The sequence below is a fragment of the Photinus pyralis genome, unplaced genomic scaffold, assembly GCF_008802855.1.
Source record: "Photinus pyralis isolate 1611_PpyrPB1 unplaced genomic scaffold, Ppyr1.3 Ppyr1.4_LG7, whole genome shotgun sequence".
NCBI lineage: Eukaryota > Metazoa > Arthropoda > Insecta > Coleoptera > Lampyridae > Photinus > Photinus pyralis.
Genome location: NW_022170738.1, coordinates 7,645,717 through 7,672,116, shown reverse-complemented (window position 1 = coordinate 7,672,116; position 26,400 = coordinate 7,645,717). Strand labels below are relative to the sequence as shown.

The 26,400-nt window shown below is 36.3% G+C and overlaps 1 protein-coding gene across 1 annotated transcript in view; it reads right to left on the bottom strand.

Annotated features, from left to right (window-relative positions):
* The window catches only part of LOC116176008 (proto-oncogene tyrosine-protein kinase receptor Ret), a 75,546-nt gene extending 50,654 nt beyond the window's left edge, over positions 1-24,892 (bottom strand). The window contains exons 1-3 of the mRNA XM_031494428.1: positions 24,651-24,892; positions 7,944-8,195; positions 7,325-7,626 (exon numbers count right to left, since the gene is read on the bottom strand). Of these exons, the coding sequence (XP_031350288.1) occupies positions 7,325-7,626; positions 7,944-8,195; positions 24,651-24,864 (768 nt within the window). The 5' untranslated portion in view covers positions 24,865-24,892. The remainder of the gene's footprint in view (positions 1-7,324; positions 7,627-7,943; positions 8,196-24,650) is intronic.
* Between the last annotated feature and the right edge of the window lie 1,508 nt (positions 24,893-26,400).

Sequence of the window (26,400 nt, the reverse complement as noted above, 5' to 3'; positions counted from 1 at the left end):
TGACGAAACGGGCTTTTGGGAGCTTTTAGTGTGGTTGTGAAAGTTCATAATAGTGGACTGAATCATTCATTGCCATGCGGTTTATTTCCTATGTTCTGTCGCATTGTTTGCCTTTGACTATTTCTGGCGATGTTGATTGATCTCTATACAGATTTAGTAAGATATCTACTTAGTTTGATGGCTGCTAAGGTAAGGTAAATGAGATTAGCCGTGATTAGAAGGTGTTGAAATATTTTAACCAAACTGGGCCGACACATTTATCGACTCAAGGGGTGTAACTGACGCAAGAAGATCAACTTAATTTTTATTTATTTTTTTAATGCGTATTTATTATTTATTATTTACTATTTATTATTTATTATTTATTATTTATTATTTGTTATTTATTATTTATTATTTATTATTTATTATTTATTATTTATTATTTATTATTTATTATTTATTATTTATTATTTATTATTTATTATTTATTATTTATTAATTTTTCGAATGAAATTTTTGGGCGGATATTCTAGGATTTGTGTGTGAAAGTTTTGAGCGCCAACTTTTCTTGCCATGAGACGAAATAATGACATGTACGTGACCGTAGGCACATAAACAACAGATTTCCAACCTTATGCTTGTCATGGGTAACACAAATTTACTATTTAGGTTACACTGACTTCATACGAGACAGTGGCGCCAGTAAAGTGTCTAGCTTTTGATTGGTTGTTGAGATCGGTGATCATGCTGCATTGAGTTCCCGCTGCATGCATAATATGGTTATTGTGTATTGTGTGTTGCCTTCATTACAATTGTATTGGTATTTGATGGTTTCTAATTTTAGTTTTCATGCAATATGGCGTCTGAGCGAAGCGTTTAGCTCTTATTAGCTGTACTCGTTTCAAGTGATTTAACGAAGTTAATATATCCTAAAGTATTTCTCTCCCAGTTGTTCAATTTTCTTCCAAAACTCCTTCTTTGCCTTTATTTCCCTGACTTACTCTTCGTATTCTTTCTGTTCCTCTATTTTTTCTTCTATACATTTTTTTGTTCCTTTTTTATGTTCTTTTATCTCTTTCTCCTCTATTTCCTCTCTTCTTTCATTCTACATCATTTCTCTATACCTGTTTCTCTTTTTTGTACACTTCCTCCTTTTTTCTCTCCCTTCACCTTCAATGATTTGTTTCCACGTTATTGCTTTTTTAATACTCTTCCTCGTACGATTCCACTCCTCTTCTTTACTCCCTCCTATTTCGTCTCCTCTTTACTTACGGACTCCGTCACGTTCCAGAACATCAATTTCATGTTAATCCTCTCCATTTGCCTTTTTTCTTTTATTCTTTTCACACTTCCCCTTCTCCCCTCTGTCTTTTGTTTTACGATTAATTTATCTGTCCAAACCCTTCTGTCTCTTCACCTGCTTTTTCTCTATGGTCTTATTAGCCATTTGTCTTCTTCACTTTCTCTGTACTCTTCGTCTTGTATCATTAATTTTCTACATCCCCATCTTGCTTTTTTGCACTTTCTTCTTTCTCTTTCAGCCACATTCATAATTTTTCTCTCTCTTTCCCTCTTTCTTCAAAGATTAGCTCGTCATCTATGGATATCCCACTTCCATTTGACTCTCCCTTACTCCTCATCATTTCCCTCTTCTCTTTCCCATGGTTAGTTCTATGACTATTACCATATGTCTCCCTACTTCAATTGTTCTCGTCTGTTTTACGTTCGTTTCTACCTGTAGGTATTGTTTCAATGGTACATTATTCCCTATTTTCTCTCTTCCCTTTCTCTCATGTTCTTCCTCTAATTTTGCTATACTTTCCGTAAGTTGTTCTTTTTCCTTATCCCATTGATCCAATCCTTTCTTTATTTCCTCCCGTAGCCATCGTATTTCTTCCCTCATTGTCTTTTACTTTATCTATATGTTCTTTTGATTCCTTTGCCGTTTCCTCCTTTACAATTTCAATCAGCTTTTCAATTAATCCTTCCAAGTTTTTGTTTCCTCTGCCGGCACTTCACCCTCCCCATCTATTTCAGTTCCGCTATATCTCTTTCTCTACGTTTCTGGTTTCCTTTGTTCTGGCGATTCTGACTTTGTTGCTCTTTCTGAACCCCTCAAACACTCTTATGCTTCCTTTATTTTCATCACTTGGGACCCCCCCCCCTCCCAAATGCGGTACGGACTTACCTGCTTCGTGAGCTCGGAGACAATCGACCCTCCCCCATCTATGCAAATGATGGCAGTAAAAAGCCATTTTCTGCACTTATATAAGCAACTGTTGTATACAGTGAGCGGCTAAAATATGAAACAAATTCATTTAAAAATCAGTGTTGGATTTAAAAAAATGCTCGCATACGTTTATCATTATTTGTTCTTGCGCATTTTTTCCACAAAAAAGAAAATATACAGGGTGGGTCAAAAAGTAATTTTGATACCAAGGTTCATTTTTCTAAATGGAAAAGTAGGTACCTATTTTTTACAATCCATTTTCGAATTCTGTGTCAAATTCTACGCATAATAAATATAATAAATTTGAAAATGAATTTTAAAAGTACTGTACGATTTAAAAAAATCAATTTTTGTATCAAAATCTACTTTTTGACGCACTCTGTATAGTTTCCGTATAAATTGTGCACAACCCTAGCTTTTGTTTTAAGAACAGATGGCATTATTTTACTGCTAATCTGAACTTCGCATTGTACTAAACTTATCTGTTGTTTATTTTTCTTGTTTTTTTTTAATAAAGGCAATATTATTATTATTATTGTTTTGATATCACCAATGGATATATTTCTTGAAGACGTCTCAATCGCCCTTTGTGAGTACCCTTTTCCGACAATCCGTTCTTGAGGTATAAGAGAATATACCCGATCACGACAAGAGGTCGAGGAGGAGGGCTACGGTTGGTAGAAATTAATTCCTTTCGTTGAGACCTTTTATTAGAGTACCATGAAGGATAAAACTAGTTCCACTCCCTTTAATTCTTAAAAAAAATTCTAAAAATATGGTACGCTCACTGTACAGTACCTTTTAGTATTAGTAGTTAGTTATTCTGAAGCAGGTATAGGTTATGTAGTACACGTACATTTTCCTAAATAAACCTTTTTCTGTACAACAAAATGGCCAGTCTATAGCGATAACATCCTCTAACTAAACAGGACACAGGGAGATGTGCTATTTGCTAAATGCATAAAAATGAAACTAGTGTCCTAATAACGACTTTTTTTGCTTGCTATTTGTTCGAATTATCTATCCGTTACTAATGAGCAAGACAAACAGAACCTTAATTGTCAGATATTTAACTGTCTTTCTGCAGTATACTTAAATGATATTAAATTCCTCACACCTCCCCGGGTTCTATTATTTTAATTCAGGAATTTGCCTTCCATTAAGACCACGACGGAAGCTTTTTAATCAATTTGAAATGCGAAATGGCAGACCACCGCGGTCGGTTTCAGAGTATTTCACATTCGCTTAACATCTGCGAAAGTTTGCAAAGAAATGTTGTTATTCCAAACATTCGGACGCGGCCGTACTAAAATCGAATCAGGGCTTTAAAATTCAATTTGAGATCCTCCATTCAAATATTTGACAATAACTATTTCGGAAGTGATTAAATTTGCGAACCAATTTCGGTTTGCGGAATTTACGATGGAACAAAATGGTTTGCTTAATCTCCATTATGTCAGTTTTTAGGTAGAGTATGTAGGTCATTCATTATATTAGAAGATGTTTGCACGACTACGCCAAAATCAAGTTTTGGCTGATGGTGTTTGAACAATTTCATCATCGTGAGGTAGACACAACTTAATTTCTGTTTGCTATTTGGAAAGGCGTGTATTTCCGCTATCATTCAGATACTAGTAGATACAGAAATCTTAAACATTACACCAAAAAAGGAAAACCATTTGGACACGGTGGAAAATTGACCTCGTAAAGTCCTCTTAATTATACCGGAGTTTGAAGTGGGGCAGTTATAATTAAATGAACTGATGTTACTAACGCAATTGTTTAATTAAACTAAGTCCATAATAGTATCAGATCAGGTTACCTTCGTCTTCGTACACAGAGTGTGATACTAATTTAACGTTACAAAATTGATTTCATCTACGAGATATTTTGCCCAATATTGCGTAGTATAGGCAGTGACAAAAACGTTATCCTCCTAACAGACGAACTTTTTGGCCGAAAAATAGCTGAAGTCTAGTGAATCGTTAATGAGTTTAAAATTAAAAAGTGCAGGTTAAAACTCTTGAGTATAATGTTCACCTGTATTTTCAGCGTTTTGTTAAGAAATAACGTACGAGCAAACTTAAAGTACCCATTAGAAATCAATGGAGAGGTTTTTCAAGAATCAATGAGCATTTGCGCAAACCTGCCACTTAGAAAATCCGAAAGGAACTAGATTTCCGTCAGTAGGTACCCGTAATGATTCGGCACTCTCCGCAGCATTCTCCGCCAACCGCAACCATCTGTCGTTATTGGTAAATTTTTGGATAATAGAAACGGAACCAACGCAAACTTGACGACTCGCGTCTGTTCTTATCGCAGCAATTTACTCTCTAACCCACGCTATCCCGTCTGGCTGTCTCCATTCAAATTTATTTCAACCCAAATAAAAATAAAACAAATTAAAATAAAATAAGCCAGCGGGTCCCCGTTACAATCGACTTTGTAACTAGTTGCGTTATTTGCATTTTTTATAAGATTGTGTATATCAATTTAATTATAAATTATACAAAATATAAATCTCTTACCTTTTTCCTTTCTTATCAGAGTCGCTTAGAAAATCCAAAACGGAACCGGATTTCCGTTACCGCTCGCAACCATTAGGCACTCTCCGCAATCCCCGCCATCTATCTTAATTGGTAAATTGCGCCGTTCCGGAAAACCGAAACGGAACCAACGCAAACTTGACGACTCGCGTCTGTTTTTATCACAGCTATTTACTATTTAACTCGCGCTCTCCCTCTGGCTGTCATTATGAAACCTACTCGAGATTCCCCTTCGCATATTTTTCTATACGAGATGGTAATAAAATTATAAATAAAACGGCAACCCGTAAAAAGGTTGAAGACAATTCCAGTAAAATTTTTCCCAGTGCCGCGCCGTAGGGAATAAAATGCATTTTCTATTTCAATTTACAGCATGTTTCTCATACATCCAGCTAATGTGATTGATATCTATTGTGACAAAATTCACGTTGCCATATAATACATGAAATTTAAGTCTAGAACATCTAGGTAATACGTTTCAATGTATATCTAGTAATAGTGGCGAACTAATAACGATGTAGTGCACAATAGGATTCTGTATTATGTCATCATTTTGTCAACGCCTACTACACCAAGAAAGGAAGGAACAAAGGATTGTCATTAAATTTTTAACATTTTGGTGTAGTAGGCGTTGACAAAACGTCAAAATAATTAATTGACGGTTCCTGTAAATGACATGTAGTTGGTGATGGTTTCTCAAAGACGAAACGTCGCAGTGAAAATTTATGATCACCGAAAAATAAAAACGAATAAGGGTAATTTGTTTTTTTTATATCCTCGGAACGGATTGGAATTTCCAAATTCCCATCATTTTACAAAGCCCTAAAATACGCAACCTCTTAAAGTAAAGCGGTTGGTACTGAATACAAATCGTAAAAAATACAATTTACCTTAAGCATACGGCGTCTAAAATCTACCCTCTAGTCGTCCAACTTTGGAAAATCTGGATTCCCGGTAATTATGATTCAAGGAATTGGAAATTCGATTCTGCTTGCAAAACCTCAAGGAATGGTCGTCGTTAAGCGAAAAAAAACCTATTAATTGTAGACAAAGTGTTTTCTAGGGGATGCTTAGAAAATGCCGTTGCTTAAGGCAGTCTTACTAAGAAGTTTGAATTGGGTTTAGTGTACCTACTAATAGCGCGCCTGAAAGCAACCCCAAAATCGATTTAATTTATCTACTAGTACTTTTGATTTCAAGCTATCTGGTAAATCATTGTACCTGCCACTATAAACTTGATTTCTGAGCGGAAAAAGTCCCATAGTACTTTTTTAATTATTCGATAGTTTCGATAGGCGCTTTTGTTTAATTTAATAATTCCAAGGCAATACTGACTTTTTTAATTTTTAAATGTTTACTGTCTGAATTTATAAAATAGGAAACAAAAGTATATACGGATTCGTAACCTAAGTAGACTTTATTTCTAAAATAATTAGGGAAGCCAATAATCGAAAATTAAAAAATTACCGAAAATTACTATTGAAATTCCCATGGAGCGTTCGTCAAGTCACCAGTCACCACCCCGTATATTTACAAATATATCTATGCCCGAACCCGGATTCGAACCAGAGACCCTTAGTACCTCAGTCCAGTTTCAACTGAACTGCGCCACACTGTATTTGCACACGCAAAATGACAAATTGGGTTAGTTTTGATCTTCCGAATTTTCTACTATTCCGATTTGGACTAAGGAATCTTAGACTTGAGCTCATAGAAGCTCCAGCGCTCAAATGTTATTGTAACGTGATCTTTACGACGGCTCAAGACCGATTAATTCATTCCTCTCTCTTCCAGCCCTTTACACTTTTGCAAACTTTACAGTTATTTTTACAAGCCGCATCGCTTTCTTTATCATGTACCCTGATGTAATTTGCTTAATGAACCTAAGCTTATCAAGCACTAAAATCGGCCACTGAATTTTATCAGGCTATTAACAAAAAATTTCACGGCACATCTTGCCTTCGACTGACAAATAAAAAGCACTGCTAGTCTTTTGGGAAGTATCAACTTAACAGATATTTAAAAATATCCCTTAAAGAGACCGCTCCACTTAACATTGAGCTACCCTAATGGAATTCGACTCTCAATTTAAAAAAATCAACTCCATTGAAGGGCTCCCATTATAACAGATTTTGGTATTTACATTGTGATAAGTACATCGAACTATTCAAAAATTTTCTGGTGCTTTCGAGAAGTTGGTCGTGATTTTTGAGAAGTGGATTTTCCAAAAATCCACTCCCAATTCAAATTTTGACACGTCCAAGTGGATAAAGGCTAGTATCTATGCAATTATAGCATCTGAGAATAACAACAGGGCGGATTCCCTGGTTAATTACGTCAGACGAATATAGACAATCTTTATTATGGTGTAGGGGTAGTAATTAGAAAGCATAGTAAATAGGAAATTGAGTGATTTTGGACACGTGAGAAAGGGAATTCCTTGATAGTCTTAACGAGGACTTCCCTTAACTCAAGCAGGCCGATCACGTTTGCAACCCTTGGGGCTGCCTCGAATTAACGTCGTGATACGATTAAAAGTGGATAAACATAAATATCTCCTACCTACCTTTTGCAGCAAGTTATTTCCCAGCTGTATACCAACGAATCCTCCTTGAAAACCAGTTGCCGGCAGATTGTCATCTTCGTCCAGAATCTTGATCGTAATATTTTTCATTATATCTTGCATCTTGCCCGAAGGATTTTTAATAGCACATTTCACAGATAAGTATCGATATTCGCCCGATTCGCTCAGCGGTGTGCTGAACACTTTCATTGAACGATTCACATCCCTGTCCAGCGATTTCAGCGAACGGAGCTCCCACGATTTATTAATGTCTGAGGGTGTTACCACGTCAAACTGATTTCCTCCTGAAAACGTCTCTAATTTATTTGTGTTCCGCTGTTAAATTGAAATCTGTACATCGATAACGATATAGGTATGCATATTTATGAACGAAATCTGAGCGAATTTATCGGGTGTACGTGTATTTGTTCGAAATTCACCGAAAAGGTTTTTAATCAAGTGGGATTTTGCTATTTACTGCGTTCACTTGGTGACTTCGACGTAAAGTCACTGTAGGGCTCTCCACGGTTTCTTTTGTAAGCCTTTTTTATGACATGGATACCCAGAAAGTAATATAAAAGCAAAACCGCCCCCGTTTAAATAAGCTAAACATCTCACTTACCATCCAGTAATGCATAGCTTAATTTATATCCCTTGCACATTTCTGCCAAGTAAGGTGAATTGAGCGAACCAATTACCGTCGGTTGTCGATTTTCGAATATACGGTAAGTAGCGGATTGCCAGAAGCATAAATCGTGCAACATTAAATCGCAGTTTAGTGGATATTTTGGGCCGATATTTAGTTGAATTGTTGTCGTGTCTATCATTCCAGAGTTATCGTCCACAGCCGCCTGCATTGTGATGTTCGCGACGTCTGAAATAGAATTTAAATGTTTAATATTTCATCACGGTAACAGGTCCTTCGTGACCATAAATATTTTCATGTTTTCACGATGAAAAAGTAGCTCATTTCGAGAGTATAAAATTATAATCAGTTTGAGTTTTAAATAACAAAGTTCAAATGAATATTTTACATGTACCGTTCGGTTTTGACTTGGAAGAAAGGGTAATAGGCACGCAAGCAAGCAAAAGTTTTGTCTATAAGGTGGATTATAGTTTTATTCTGAATCTGCATAAATCTAACGAACCATGTCGGAGGGCAAAATTTGATTTACGTAATTGAAATGGGAAAATCTTCTGACCTACTTAACACGTGATAATGTCTTATTCATCGCACGCGTGTGGGAAGTGTCCCTATTCAAATTAATCGCAATTTGGGATGTCGGCACGTTTCAATTGTATTGTTATGTGATTATACAACCCTTTCCAGTCCTTTACAAACTATATCGGGGGAGGGGGAAGAACGATCTTCTCAAATTCCTAAATTTTTTGCTTATGTTTAGCATTCAAGTTGAAATATCGAAAACCGACGAGAGCTTTACGAATTGTAGTTCAATGCGCCAGAGGACAAAATGTAAAATAACTAAACTTCGAATAAAGCAGCGAGTACATGGAAAACAATTGGTATAGTATAGGTATTGATTTTTACAAAAGCAAGATAAACGACATAAATGACGTATACCCACTGAAATCTTTGACAAATTTATAACAGATATATGAAATGCATTTTCCCAAAACCTTGTTTTTGTAATTGAATAGTTGCTTATTATTGCTAAAAATTCTGTAGATATTTAAACTAGACGCTCCAAAATAGGCCATTCTGTCGTTTTCATGGAAACAATTGTATTCTGTTCGAAACTTCATTTTATTTCGTGCTCCGCGTCCCATTTTTAATATGAATATGAATGTCATTGGAATGCACAATGATTTGTTTCAAGTATTACTACGTATTTAAATAAAATAAATGTAAGTAAATTTTATTTCATAAAATACACTTCTTGGACATCAGGTGAAAGCGTTCTCACTGTTTCTGAATGAAATCAACAATCTTTCCATTAACCGCAAGAAGTTGTAAAGGGAAGATTCACTTCTTGACATTCTAAACTTTCGTTTCTCAATTATATGACCTATTAATAGTTGAAAGACTAGTGAGTTTGTAACATTTTGATTTTCTCATGTACGACTACATTTAAGTTCCAGTTTGTTTGAGAATCACAGTATATTTCAGTTATATCCGGTTCAGTTTAACGTTAAGTTCTTTTATATGATATTGGGTCAATAAACGTATATTATTATTTAAAAAATATGGGTGCTTTTTTAATACAAGATGTTGAATGCTCATGTTACACTAATTTGTTTCCTTCCTTGCTAGTACTTTGTAATTGGCCACGTTCAAGTTTTGTTTCTGTCCATCACTAATAAATTCAATTAAGTAAGTAGATACGTAAGTAAATTGCCATTTTCTAATCACATTTACATTATACATTTCAGTTAATTTACTTCGTTGCCATATTACTATTTTTCAAATAATGCTCTTACGGAGGTAGGTCAAATTTTGTGTGGAAATTTCACTTGTAATATTTTATGGCCCTACTTTTGTACTAGTTCCACTTAAAGATAACGTCAGTAATTTCGAGTTATAAATTTTGGGTAAATGGTTAACTACAAGTTTGTGCACCTGTGTTCGTCAATCTTATCAACCAGATCGACTTGTACTTTAATAGAAAAGAGGAATTGCCAGATATTTGATTATACTTTATATAATTAGTAGAATAATCATACTTTTGTCACCTCTTCACTGACTAATTTGCCGATTAATTTAAGTGTAAATGTTTAAAGTTACCCCTACTTCGATACTTGTTCGGGTTTGCTTGCTGGGTAACGGTAATTAGGTGCCGTCTTATTCAGAGAGGAAAATACATTTAACCGGTTTATTGTTGAATACATAAGCAAGTTTTGGCTCTTCAAGTATTGTCAATGATTGGTAACCGATTATGCAGACTATTTGTTTTATAGCAGATGTTGAATTGACATTTTAATAGCATTAAATTAGTAGGCTTAATCTCTTTTTAACAGTTCTAACGGCAAGGGTAGATAAACAAATGATTGTGCATTCTAATGACATCTGCAATTCTTATTAAAAATGGAATGCGGAGCACGAAACAAAATGAAGTTCAAAACAGAAATTAAAAATTTTCAGAAGTTTTATAATAATCTATATTGGTTCTGCTATACAGGGTGACAATTTGAAAACTTACCACCCCCCATATCTTAGTAAATAAACGAGATATTAAAAAAAATCAAAATCCGTTTCGGTAATTTGGAGGGGGAATCACAATGACATAGTTGGCGACGTACCCCCTCCAACCCCCTGCACCCCAGCCACCCCAATTTTTAAATCTTAAATAGTGACCCCCCATGTGTGATACGTCTTTGGAAAGCTCTGAAAAAATGCTTTCCAACCATACCAAATAGCATTACATTTAGGTTAGTAATTATTGTGCAAATCAAAAAATAAACTAATATGATACATTTGAAATCTGTCGTATTTAAAACGCAACCGGCGAACATAGACGAACTAAGACAGAGAATAATTCAAGAATGTCGAAATATTGCAAAACCAACATTTGAAAAGGTTCGACAAGAGTTTGAGAATAGATTATAACTGGCGATCAAAAATGAGTGCTGTCAAGTCGGCTTTGGAAGTTCAAGTTAAATACGATTTTCCATGTTTATTTTTTGATTTGCACGATAATTACTAACCTAAATGTAATGCTATTTGGTATGGTTGGAAAGCATTTTTTCAGAGCTTTCCAACGACGTATCACACATGGGGGGTCACTATTTAAGATTTAAAAGTTGGGGTGGCTGGGGCGCAGGGGGTTGGAGGGGGTGCGTCGCCAACTATGTCATTGTGGTTCCCCCTCCAAATTACCGAAACGGATTTTGATTTTTTTAAATATCTCGTTTATTTACTAAGATATGGGGGGTGGTAAGTTTTCAAATTGTCACCCTGTAAAATAAATATTTGTATTATACAGGGCAATAAAGGGAAACCAACCATCTTGCGAAAGTTAATTTACTCGATGATTAAAACATCCCTTTATCGTGTTGTGTAATACATACCTATTGGTTGTGTAACAGTTTGTTCTAGAATTCTTCTGGATAGAGCTCTCTTTAATAGAAGTGTCATCAAGAAAATCAAAAGGAAACATGTTTATCTACTTAATCTTGTGCAAGGTAAACTTAAAGGACGTAATTTGAATTAAATTAAAATATACTTATTGTACCATGTTTTATATTGAACTGAAAGAATCCGATGCAAGTGGACGTTCTGTATTTATACGCGAGTAAGAGGTATAGTCTGTAAATAAAAGTGTTTTGCAGCATTGAGAAACAGTAGCAGTTCGAATTCGCAGCCGTCGAATCTAAAATCAAAGGAGAAGGTCTCTAGGTATTTATTTACCGTTCTACCAGCGATTTGTATTTAATAAAATAAATAATAAATTGTGCACGGTAGGCTTGTCGAGCTCTTGATTACGTTTATTTGAATTCTGTGAGCGGTCGGTGTGTTTTCAACGAATGCGACCAGTTTATAGAGTCCATTTATTTGATCGTTTGTGAACAATATTGATTTTCATTATGAATGTACCTACGTGTTTCCAAATGATCATTTACTATAAAAATTATTTCCATTGTAAATGTTGTAAGAACAGTTCAAATCGACCCGCTTGAGTGGTTGTTTTTTTTAGTAGCACTATAGTTGCCAGGATAGGACAAACAACGGAGAGCTAGACATAGATGCATTAAATAATTCATTCCGTCCCTCATATTTTGATCCACTGGTCAAAGTGTATGAGGGGTTAATGCTTGAACTAATTGCTTCCTGTTATCTAAAACCATACTTTTCCCCAAAAAAAAAACTGTAGATGACTAATATAATTCACGGTTGCTACCACCAGTACTTGCTTCATCAATGTGTTGGTGCCAAGTTGCCCACGCCTTTAGTTGCTCCAGCGCCTAGTTGTCCCGGTGCCTAGTTATCCGAAACCGTACTCAGGGTAACCGAAAAGCTAAACTTAAGGCTTACACATTGGAGGTTTATACTGCTGTGTAGCTCACCTGCCCACACAATGGCGTAAAATACTAAAACGTCACGGAACGGTCAAAATAAATGAGAGCCACAGTAGAGTGACCTCACTGAAAATTATTTCAACCCACAAAAACTACATTTAAAAGCAACATTTCATTGCATTCATTTTCAGAAACACTGTTAAAATTTGTTTTTGCGCGATTGGTCATTTCTGACTATTTACCATGTGTGTTTCCATGACAGTACGTAGAATTTACCAGTTGCTGTGATTACGACGACGCCAAAACTACTTACCGATCTAAAACAGAACAGCAAAAATACTTACCGAAGCCTTTTTAAAAACAATCAGTTCAAAATCAACAGTCTTACATAACATTTAATCTTTAACTATTGTTACATTAAACCTACAATTTGTGCTGTTGTTTCCTATAGAAAGAACACGTTCTTCATTTAAACCTGAAGCAATAGAGATCAATGTGTTTGAAGATGCGCTTTCGTTTTTCTTAACACATTCCAATTACAATTTTGTTCTGTAAAGAATCTTCGACATACCATTCGGCCACCGGGGAATACCTCGCTCATAAAGTCATAAAGGAAGTGCAAAGCTAGCAAACTACATCGGCACATGCACAAGTTTATGAAATTATTAATTTCAATTTTGACTGGTTACCTAGTGATGTACACCATACCACTTCGATCATTTCGATTTATTTTGCTCGTTAATTTAGTGCATATTTATAATTTTAATCTCGATCGCGCAAAAAATGTTATAAGCACGTCGAACGTTAAGGGTTACCGTTCTCAGACAATAATTGGAGTCGTCGCTTCGCTCCTCCTCCAAACAATTGTCTTCGAACGGTAAAAATCCCTTACCGTTCTCCATACTTAATATACCATTTGTTTTATAAACATTCGGCTTGCCCAAGTTGCCAGAGACTCTAAAGTTGCTGGGTACATAAACACACGTTACAATCTTTGAATCCACTATTTTGCTCGTATAAATTTTATCATTTATTGTCTGATCTGAATCCATTATCAATACACATGCCCATTTTTATACAGAAAAATATTGCTTAAAAAAACTGTAAAGAGATCTAAATATAAAGGAGGGGACAGTTAAACGAGTTAAAGAAGGAACAAACGAAAGTAAATTAGAAACCGAGTTTGGGGTCTGGAGTTGAATTTTTTTGGGGATTGCACGGTCTTTCGTGTCATGCAAGATATAAAGATTTCTTTATTTTTTTGTTTTGCTCCGGGGACGAGTGGTCCTTAAATACGGTCCTGACACTTCGTAAATGCGTTTGAAAGTTTTGGGTGCCAGTGAGTCGGAGAATATGGCATGGTTGATTCGGAATGCAGAGAGTTTTGTTAATTTGATTGGTTGTATAAAACTAATTTTGTTAGTCATTACCACCTAATGGTGACGTACGAATTACAGTTTTATACTCAAAACAGTGGGGTCGGTGGGTATCAACTGTAACCTGCCGTTAAGTCTTCTCGGTTTGTTTAGTGAAATCATTTATGTTACTGCGCTTTGTCCTCGACACTTGTCTAGTGAGGCACTACATTTTCTTCGGAGTGAGCTTGTCTCCTACTAAATGACAGTTGTAGAGAGACATTTTAAACAATTCAGCATTGAAATAATATTGTTTCCAAAAAAAAACTGACAATCTTATGGACAGAAATTCTTTTGCAAGTTTATTACAAAAATGGAAGATAGAATTCTCGGAAATCATTCATACCTACGATATATTAATGTTATTTGTCAAAAAGGTATCTAACATTCTACACACATAAATCGTTGACTTAGGACTTTTGGGGATTCTTTATATATGGTACATAATTTACGATGACAGGCGATACAACTTTCAACGCCACTTATAATCATTGATTCCCTGTTTTTCATCTGAATTATTTATTGCTTTCTCTAATTCTACTACAATAATTCGCCAAACTACCATTTGGCAATGAAATCGCATTCGATAAATAAAATTTATGTAATCCAAACCCTTGAATTAAAAGGACAGATTAAACTTTCGGTGTACACTTTTCCTTAACAACTCGAGAATAATTTAAAGTAGAAACGTTCCTTGCCATTAGAAGGTTGGTAATCTGAAAGCATATCGAAGGAATACTAAATTAAAAGCAAACACGAACACCAAACTGAAAATTATATATCTTGAATTTGATTCTGGAATGTGCTGAAATTGAAAATTCAATTAAATAAGTAATCTATCAGCTTTTGAAAAAAATAGATTGAAAGATTCGAAGATACGGAGCAGCAATATTCTTGGAAAGTATTGAGCGTTAGATTACCCAGGACTCTTAACAAAGAGGCCAAGTTCCTTTATGCCCTGTTGTTAAATACTTCGTAGTATGAATTGAATATTCTTGGCCTTCTTGTCTCAGTTTGTCGTTCAACAATCGTCATAGCTAAAACTTCTACCTTACTCGTGCACGACGTTCGTTCTTGTTATAACGATCACAAACTGGACAATGGGTCCGCGAAATTAGCAGAACAATAAAAGTTCGCCAACGTTAAAATTATCGTGTATTTTAGATGTTCTGCTAACTTTGCCCACTTTTGTCGCCTCAAATATCCGACTTATGTGCGTTACAATTCGTTCCGACTTCATATAATAATAATTCATAATTTTTGGAAAACCTGCTGTAACGGGAGCCCACTACTAGTATTTTATTTTTTCATATTTTTCATTTTAATTAGGATACATCGATGCAGTCGCAACTTTAATTAGATTTTGGTAGTTGGAACGATTTTAAAAGTGATCTTGAGGGTTTAGAATTGAGTTTCTTTAGGGTTGTGTTGTTTTAGAGATCGGGTTTTGTAAGGTATTAAGGGTGCTTTCATTATAGAACAGGTTTCTCCAAATTTTCGGGTGAGAAAGTTGATCGTGCCAGTCTGGCGGTAGATTAGGCATAATTAATGGGTTATATGCATCAGTTTCTGATAAGTTGAATCCGTTTCATGACGCATCCTAAAAACTGCTTGCGCGGAGGATTCTGCCAAGGCTTGCAAAAAAATTAGTCAGCGTGGTTTCTGACTATTGGTGTTCTAACCAGGGGATTGGTGAAAGTCGATGTCACCTATTGGATAAACGAGATGGCAGGTGAAACGATTAGCAACAATTTTAAAGGCGTGTTTGTACAAAATGGGAAAAGTAGGAATGAAGCCGAGAGAGGCCTTTCGGACGTTATTGTACAAACAGAGTGGAAGCAGGTTTCTCGCTTTCCGATGTCTCGCGCCGATAGGAGTAGGTTTCTCGCGCTGTGACTGCACACAATAAAAGCGAGAAAAAGCGAAGCCGGTGGCGCAGGGTTGCGTTGCCGACTCCTATTGGGGAGGTTGGGGGTTCGATTCCCGCTACCGACTGCTCTGTCTGGGGGTTTTACAGAGGGTTTTCCTTAGACGTACGTAGCTTCGCATTCCTTATCCAAAACTCGCGCAAAAATCGGCAGAAAAAACTAAATTTTTATTCCGACAAAAGCGTGGACGCAGGCGACCGGCGCCGACAAGTTTTAACCTGCTTTCACTCCGTACACGCTAATTTGAAAACATTATAAGATTTCCAAAGCGAGAAGCGCGAGTCGGCGCTGGTAACAGGTAAGCGAGAAACCTGCCTCCACTCTGTTCGTACCCTTAGGCGGTCAGCGTGAAAACTACGGTGGGGCTAGCGACGGTAGGTTATGTTAGGGGCGTGGAAACGCCAAGTCAAAACGGCGCGAGAATTCTAAGTGCACCGAGCTAATAATCTATCTAACCATAAGAAAATTTACATACATATTATGTACCGCTTCATACGAAAGGTGAACGCGATAAAGCATGCGCGTCTTAAGAAAAGCCTGCGCTGTTGCCGCGATAACGGAGGCTGCGTAAAGCTGCGAGGTTGCGCAGAACCGTTCGGAGACGGATGTCGACGAATGAAATACATCTCAGATTATTGGCTCACAACGGGCTTGGTTGTGACAATTGCGTTTGGTCCATTTCGGTTTTCTACGGGGAAACGATATAAAGGAAAGTGGAAGGGGAAAGAGAGGAGATTCAGCTTGATATCGGTTGCAAGAACGTGTTGATTTTGCTGCCAAGTTTAGCGGTCACCTAAATGTATACATATTGCAAAATTATAGTGTTTAATATAAGTGTTATTCGTGCGAGAGATCGATACACGCAAGCAGCTAAAATTGGAAGGGGAAAAATCTTCCGTGCAAAGTTTAGTATTCGGGGAAAAAACGTAAATCGTTCGTGGGTCTGAATTGGAGTAGGGCCATATTTGCCGTAGGGCAAAAATTCGATCCGAAAATTCGCCCCCGGAATATTTGCTCCCGAATTATTCGCCCTCAAGGAAACTCGCCTCCAAGTAAATTCACCCCCGACAAATTCGACCCTGGAAGATTCGCCCCCGGTAATTTCGCCCCCGTAGGATTGGCCCCATAAAATGCAGCAGTTCATAAAATGAATTTTGTTTAAGTTTAATTTTTTTGTAATAAATGTATACCTTAAAAATCAAGATCATTACATTATGGATCACAAGACCATGTAATGGGGTGAATATTGGCATTTACACATTATTCTTTTTGGCCTGGGAGTAAAGGAATAAAATTTTGTAATTAACTGTATATAATGTATATTAAATTTTGTAGACGTACCTATCATATGTTGTAAGCTTAAATTTAGAATAGAGAGAATGTGTTTTGGCTGAATGAAATTTAACTTTGTAGCGGAGAGAGAAAGACGGGATTTTACTTAGTGCGGTTTAAGACGTTGTTGGACTTGCATTGAAAGCGTACGTTTAACGCGCACAATTTTCCCGTTACGAGGTAAATTAAATGCTCCTTAAGCAAATTGTCATTTTAGGGCAGTAATATAACAGTAAAAAGTGTCAGTGCCAGGAAAGAATGCCGGTCACAGCACACCTTGTGTCGATCTACAATCTATGTTTTTCTTAAGATGCGAGCGATTTCCGGACTAGGATCGCGCCAATGTTGATCGAAAAGTCTTTTTGTTCAACATTGAGTGTATTGTTGGTTGAAGTTATGTATGTGGAAAATTAGAACTAAAACGTGGTCTAGAAATAGGGGTTGTATTTTCTGTATTTGTAGGAAATAAATCAATATAGAAAAAAAATGTGAAGTAGAACGGAATTCGACTTTCGTTTGTCAATATATTCAAATATTTATTTTGGAACTAGAACGTTAAGAAGTTGCAAACTAATACGGAAATATGTAGACTATTACGAAGCAAAACGAAAGACAATATCTGGTTTTTACTACCTACTCTTAATAATACAAATAGTTCTGTATCATGTTTATTTGTCAAAGCAAGTACAATGAACCTTATATCATTGTAAACAGAAAAAAATGCACTTTTTAAAAATGTCACAGCCAACTATGATTATCATTTAAAAAAATATAAGTTTGCGTTATAACTCGAAAATTATCAAAGAAGAATGGAAATTAATAAGTGTATCTTATTAAGCGGAAAAAAATCTAAAATTTTTGTTCTTTGCATATTTCTGTATTTCTAATACTAACGATTCTACAACAGTTAAATGAAAAATCACTAAATCTGTTTTTCAATCATATCTAGTAAACTTTAAAAAAAAACAAAAGCATATCTTGAATAAGCTCTTAAGACTACAGCTATTTCCTCATTTCCATATAAGCATAAGGTAAATTGAAAAATTGTAATGGATCTGTTTCTGGATTTGAAAAAAAAACAAGGTGAACAGTTTCGGAATGGACGTTTTTGCACTAAGTGTTACCCGATAACGAACCGCTTCATTAACTTGAGTTTTTTCTTGCCTCTCCTCCGTATACGAGGAACTCTGTTAATCTGTTATTTACATGAAGTTTACATTTTACCTTTACCTTCTAGGCAATTTTCCAGCGTTTGATATATCTACGTTTGTACACTGAAAGACAGGTATCGTAAAAGATGAATATGAATAACGGATTTCCGTCCTCTCGAACAACCCTGATGCTTTTACTTAAACCATAAACCGTGTCCCTAAAGCTTTTCTTAATCGAAATTTCCACACACAAAACTACAATTTGAAATTCACCTATAACATAAGTAACGTATGCTGTAAAGTCTGCGTTCTTGTAATGATTTATACCCATAAACAAAAATGCAATTTCGATAAGAAACATTTACAGCAAGTTGGGTATATTGCACCATTAGTAAGAAACCCTCTGTATCGATTTTCCTTAAAACACCCACACGCCTTAATATTAAAAATTTATTTAGCGCAAGGCACAAGTCATCAACTGAAACCATTTCGTCTAGCTTATTTTTCATTGCCTACCTGTTGAATTCTAGACTTATTAATATTGTAGTTTAGGTATTGATAGAATAAGTATCTATTTTATAGGTCAGTCAGGTCAGATAAATTCGTAATGAATGCATTTACCTGTAGCTGCACTGTTTTTTATTCTAATCGGATTCTTTACAATACACATTCGACTTTCGAGGGAGGATAATTCGATAGTATAATACACCCATAATGTAAAATGTATGGTTCTTTACTGTTGTAGTCATCGAGATGAATTTGTCAAAACTTCAGATGCGGATACCTTGGAAACTGCTACAAGGGGTACTCTCAATGGAAAAGTGGAAGGTCTGGACTAGAGGTAGCTGTCGGTAGGATCAGTGTCAAGAGCAGTGTGTCTCAAGAGGGGTATCCTCAAAGAGATAATGTAAGGTCGGATGAGACAGATCCCTTGATAGGGCGAAAATGTGAAAAGCGAGTATCTCGACAATGGACTGTCGGTGGACGGTGTACCCACAAAAGGAAAATGGAACTTTTAAGTGGGAATATACGAAGGAGGGTACTTACATAGGGCGATTGGGACGTCTGAATGTGGCATATCTGCTGGTAATGAAAACAAGTATAAATTGTGCACAACTCTTGTGCAGATAAGCGCATTTTTTTAAACCGAAATAGCTTTTATTTATCACCAATGGATATATTTCTTGCAGACGTCCTTTGTCCTTTGTGAGTACTCTTTTCCGACAATCCGTTCTTGTTCTTGAGGTATAAGGGAATATACCCGATCACGATAAGAGGTCGAGGAGGAGGGCTATGGTTGGTAGAAATTAATTCCTTTCGTTGAGACCTTTCATTAGAGTACCATGAAGGATAAAACCACTCCCCGGATTCTCCTGTGAATAGAATAGAGCAGATAACGAGCGGATCTAGCTCAGCAGGATCGTCACGTAATTCTAGTTAATTTCATCTTAAGTCGCGAGTTTCTGTCGCCGCCAACTTTCACACGCAGTTAGCTCTACAAGACCGTACTCAAAAACCATTCGCCCACAAAAATACAACCACAAGATGTTGAAGAAACTTGTATCACCTAATTCGAAAAATAACAAAATTCGAATTAAGTAAAGTGTGATAGAGGGCTCCCGTTACACTTGGCGAACTGGTGAAAACCACAATGGACAATTATAGGTACCCAATTTCAATAGTCATGGTGAGTTAAAAGTTTACTACAAATACCATCCTCATTTAAGACGTCGCTTTCCTTAACGACTTGCATATTTAGGGTTTATCTCTTGATTGATGGCATTAAAAGCAAGTACATTTCAGTATACATAACTTTATTACATGCTAATGGTGTTAATAGGATTCTTGGTTTGATAAAAATCTATAACTAGAGAGAGACTAAGCTGGAAATTTTCACCCAATGATACTTTTATTTATCGTTTTGAATGAACGCTTTCTCCCGTAAAAGCTTAACTGCCATTTCCTTTCCAAACTACGGCAGAACAAAGTGAGCAGAAGCATAAAACGAATTCTTGTTTTTCACGAACTGTTAAACGATTGAAAACTTTTAATGAAATCTCTCTTTAGAAAATTGTATTATTCTTCCACATACGAATGCAATCCCAATACGGCTTGTTGATTCGAATCTTCTCATCAATCTCGCCCCATCTAACAATTTATCGCATTGCAACTACAATGTAATAAGAAATCTTTTGGAGAAATGACTAATGCTGGAGTTTTATGGAGATAAATGTAGTTAAAGTGAAAGCGGCACTTAGAAGGATTGACAGTTATTTTCGCATACTTGATTCACCCCCAAGGAAGTAAATGCAGGAAGGTCCGGCGATTTAAAATATTTGCATCTTTTTACTACACAAACGCACTGATTAAATTTCGTCAAAGTGCCTAAGAAACTTTTGACGTTTTAGCTAAGTCGGCGAGCGTGAAAATGAAAATTTATGTTACGTTTGGGAAACTGGGATGTGATTAAACAGCTTGGATATATCAAATGGTGAATATCTTTCGTTCGGGAGTAAAGGCTTAAACCCCCCGAGGAGATAAGAGTAATAATTTCTGAAGTAGATAATGTCGAGGTTTTACCTGTTTCCGCCCCATTGCAATTGCTGTAAATTTCTTCTCGAGAAAAAGCTTCGTCCGATTCCATTAAATTGTCAATTACTATTGTGTGTTTCTTGCTATTACGTGATTCACATCTCTTAATGCTTCTGTTTCATTTGTTCTTCTCTGTATTGGCGCTGCGGAGAGACATGTTGCGCATTAAAGGCGTAGAGTGTATGCGGTTATAATTATCTTGGACTTTAAAGACTCGCGTTTCTACACTAAAACGTCAGTATGCAGCTTAATGAGAGTGATCAAATTTTATATTGCGGTCGCTGGAGAGAAAGAGATGTCCTACATGTGAGACTGTGTTATATTACTATAAATACAGTTATTTTCTAAAATAGGGAAATTTTTAAATAATTGTTAAACAGAGAGGCGTATTTGTGCTAGCCGAAACACTTTAGAATATAAATGGATTTTATGCGCGGATGTATCATAAGCTGTCAATTATAGATATCATTTATAGGACATAATTTCATTTTAACGACTTTTAGCTTTTTTATAGTCTAGTATTGTAACGGGAACCCGTTGAATTACATTTTTTGGGGAATTATAATGATTTCTGGTGGTGGTTCTTGTATCCATTACCCGTGCATGTGCAAAAAATAACCCTACCTAAACAGCAACCGCAAGTCTAGCGCTGAGGATTTTTGGAGCGCGAAGTGTGTTTATAGAGTGAGAAGATTTTGATTTCCTTAATTTTTGGTTGTGTTACGTGGGCCAGTGCTCCTAGAATACGGTCCTGGCTTTTTAAATGCGTTTGAAAATGTAAGGTGCCGGTTAGTCGTGGGATACGGTCTGATTAGGCTGCTGCTTCGTATTAGAATCGCCGATTAAGCGGGAAGATACGCTACATTGACCTGATTTATGGACGTCAAGCGATCTGATTGGTTGTGTAAAATTAGTTTATTGTGTGAAAAGGTTTGAGTCACGCGATGGGTGTCAATCCTAAAAAGTAAAGTAGTCGGAATTTGGTTATTTGGGTAGAATGGTCAAAACTATGGAAATTACTGTAGGGTGATTTTATTTTTGTGTGAAATTTAAGTTGAGCTGCGAGCGAAGTTAAGTCAACCACCTGTAGATTAACCGTGGAGTGTTTTACTTGTACCAAGAGAACTTGCTGGTCGCTACCCGTGACACAGATGTTACCGGGACTGCGGGTTGTATGGACGTACAAGTCGAGTTTCCACACACTTAAGGAGGGTAGCGAAGTCACTAACCTATTAAGAGAACTATAACTATACAATATGTAGGGTGTCTTAAATTGAGTAGGATAACATGGCTACCTTTTTTATTATTATACTTACAGATTCGGTTAAATTGACAAAGTTGTATATTTTTTTATCCTAACGGATATTCCGATGCTATATTTTGAAAAAATAAATCGCTCGTAGATAATTGGAAAAAAGTGAAATCGAAAAAAGTTTCAAATAAAAGTTGCAAGATTCGATGGGATAAATTCAATGGGTGTAGAAATGATTGTTCAAAATGGGGGTAAAAAAATTACAAAACCAGTGATACTAAACACCTACCATTTCGTTTGGGAATCAACCTTGCATTTAGTAGTGTGTTAATTTAAAAAAGGGGGGAAATGATTGGTTCGTTATTCCCCATTTAACCTCCCGTAGAGACCTCTGATCCAATCGTGAATTTTGTGTGTGCTTTAGTTTTGCTTTCAGATTCATTAATCCGTGACCTCCACCATTTGTCTGTGTGGCCTTAATTTTGCTTTTAGATTTTATTCGCCAGTGGCCACAGTTAATTGCTGGACTGCCGAATCCTGGAGTACCGTTCCTTCAACTGTTTTACCTGAGGCAACCGATGTCGTACCCACCGCACCGTACCTTTACCAGAGGCAAGATTGTTTCCGCAACCTACTGGTGGCGCTCGAGTCCGTCTGTCCAATATGTGTCAATACAACGATGTATGACACATATGATTCTTTGTTTTGTCATTTAAAGGACCGTCAATAAATTATTTTGACATTTTGTCGACGCCTACCCTACTATACCAAAATGTTAAAAATTGTTAATTAATTTAAACAATTTAAATAAAAAAACGCTTAATATTAAATTGTTAACATTTTGGTGTAGTAGGCGTGGACAAAATGTCAAAATAATTCACTAATGATTCTTGTAAATGGCATACCTAATAACTAATATTGTGTCATACATCATTGTATTCGTAATAAAGAATGCATAGAGTACTATACAGTATGTACTTGTTTTTTCGGTTTATATAAAAATATGAAGCTGATGATGGTTTCTCAAAGACGAAACCTCGGACGAAACGAACTTTCCAGTAATATCTCGTTTATTTAAGTTACCTATAATTTCCATTGTAAATATTGTTAGAGCATTTCAAATGGATCGCTTGAGTTTAGTTCTGTTTAGCGTTTACGAATTTTTTCATAGGTTCTGTAACCTTGTTTACATTTAGCATAATATTTAAAGAGCAGTCTTTGCAATCTTGTAAAGATCTACTTCTTGGAAATGGTCCTAGAAGTAATACTATTAATCTTCTGTGAACAGTGAAAGAAACGTATTACAAATCATCATGACTTCAAGATCGTACCACAAATTGAAATAGGCACCCTTTTCATGATTTAACTGATAACACTTCTTATTGCGGATATGAATCTCTCTTTTATTCCGATTCCCGGCTTTGATACGAAAGTTCACTAATTCTCCCTTTCTAATTCCGGAAAATTAATTTCAAACTTTGCCTTCTTTAATTTTTTCTTCTTGCTCGAAAAATTCAATCCCCTATCGTTCACCACCGACGACGAAACATAATGCAGACTTGTTCTACAATAGTTCGTTTGTCGAAAGACAAAAAATACTTCGATGCATTCTGTCACTCTGTCCTTAACCCGGCATGGCTTTTTTTTTATTTACACGACGATAAATAGGCTTATTACACAATGAGAATTTGTGTTCTAATTAAACAATAAATACCTTTGTGGTGTAATGATGCATTCACTTACTTCACTTTGAGCTCTTTACCACCTGTACAATTTGCGTTACTCGCATGCAAATAGCATATGCTCGCTCTAACTTTCGAGGGTACATTTGTTTATTATGTCCGAAACATATACCTACGGATCTTCGCCCCTGACGGACTCTGCACCAAATGATATAACGAAGAAACTACGAAATACTTTTCTGCAATTTTTCGTAAGTAATTAAATTACCCGACAGATTTTCGCGATCTTTCTTGCGGATTGAACCGTAACACAATCTCTAAACCTGACGGTCTGAGGGTGCAGAAGTGAATTAAAAAAAATTTAATTGTGACCGAGAGGGTTGATACTTCCGTGGACCGCTAACGAATGCCTCCAAAAATTGTTTCCTTTCTTATATTCTTTTAACTTATTAACGCCTACAAAATGGCGACTTGTTAACTCAGACGGACATCTTTAATCGCTGATTCGTTGGCTTAATTCCCGCCTTTCAAATCCAATAAGAGTCACCACGGTTTACGGATACATTCCACTAATCAAATTCTTTATTGTGAAATATCGACAAGCTGTAAACCTTTTATGATATATAATGCCTAATTGTTCTACACTTAGAATCTCAAAATCTCTAACTTCACAACAAAACAAGTAAGTATTATAAATTCCTAGTTCCACTTGCAACGGGACTTCGTTACCACTAAAATTAGTCTCAACTAAGGATGCCTTTATTCTTATAGTTAAGAGTCTTGTTAGTATTATTAAATTTTACTTTTGCTGCAAACCTAGCCAAATCAATTCATTGTAAAAAAATTTACACCCCAATTATCCTCGTTATCCTTCTGAATCTTCAGTTGTTAGGTACATTGTAAATCAAACAGAAACCTTGTTATTTCACTCAAAATATTGTATAGTTAATAGTCCCGTAAATACCAGTTCATGAGTCTACTTAGAAAAACGTAAGCTTCTTACCTTTCTCAAAGAAAACCTTCTTGAACATGATATCTCCCGTCGGCCGAAAAACTTGCGCCACTGGTTCCCCATTCGTGTTCAGAGAGTACACGAAGTGCTCTGTTCTGCTGTGGTAATGTTCGCCGTCTCTTAGAGCGTACAACGTCAATATGGAGTGATCTGTGGGCGGATAATGCGATTTGTCGCCTGGCAGATTCATGACAACGTTGGACATTGAAAAGTACGCTCCATTTGCTGAAAGAAAGAAAGAATTAGCGCGACTGTATCCCCGACATATTAATTTGGAAGAGATTCATTTTATACTCCAGTAGCATAACCTTCGTTTGTACTGATTGGAATCGTATATATTGTGAACGCCGACCTGAATAACTTGGAGCAGATTTCATATTTCTGCACAATCCCAATAAATTAGTTGATGGGGAGATTTATTAGAGCAATTTTTTCGAGGAAACATTCATCTCCCCGGATATAAAAGTTAATCGAATGGAGACTTTTAAAGGAAAAATGTCCGAATTGAACGCACCAAGAGATATTATTATTATTGGCAGCAATACAACTAAAAAGTGAACGTTCTTGCAGGATTATTTCTCTAGCGCTTGTTTATGGAACTGCAATTGGAATTAGTTCCGTGATTTTCTACTGACCTAAGCTGTCATTATGCAAAGCATTTGTAGAAAAATTATGCACGAGTTTGTGTTGATAATTTGACGTGTTGCGCTGGAGACCCATGTTACTTTAGACATCGCCGCTACATATTTTTTAATTTGCATATTATCCAACAACTCAGTTACAATATTTGCATGTTATGCATATTTATCACATTGATTTAGTATGGGCATACAATAGTATATATTGTATATTTAAGTAACACGTACTATGCAATGGTGACTATAGGTACTTAATATCCATTAAGCGGAAGACATACACAAACACCTTTCTTTCAAGCAATCAGTGATCGTGACCGCAAGAAAAATTTAATTAACGTTTCTGACAATTTCGTACTTGACTCAAAATCTACATTAACGTTTACAAAGAAAAGCTTTACGTTCAAGATGACTATGATACAGAAATAAGTTGAAAAGTCATTATCCTATTACATGTTCAATCAATTCGAGTCACCGATTAAAAATTTGTTTTTTATGGATCAGGTGGAGGGGTTTCCGGATCTGGACGAGGGGATAGGATGGATTCTTCCAGTATGAGAGAGGCTCGCCTTAATATTTTTCGTTGATTTCAAACGAGATTAACAATTTTTTCCCTTGCAGTGCATGTGTTACCGGCAAAATGTGAATCCGGCATTTTGCAAAATCCCTAGGCATTTCGCGAAATGACCAATGCAGCAGGCAAAGTGAGAAATGGAGCTCGAGTTCGCACTTTGCCTGCCTCTCTTCAGGGATTTCGCGAAATGCCCATACATGCAGGCAAAGTGCAAAGGCTTCGGCTCCGTTAACTTAGCACCACCATTTCAAATTTTTGACTAAAGACAGATTGCGCTAGAATCTCTATGGCTAGCGCCAGCTAGCGCCACTTTGAGTTCAGCTAGCCCCATTATAGATTTTGCAGAAAAGCCCTTGATTTTCGGGGGGTGCTATGTTAACGCTAGCACCACCATTACGTCCGATCATTTCCAAAAGCAAGCGCTGTGTTCGTCAGATCTAGCGCCAGCTAGCGCCACACATTTTAGACCTAGCGCCACCCCCCAATAGTGAGGAGAGTAATTTTTCCTAGCACCACCATTTTGTCTTTTCGT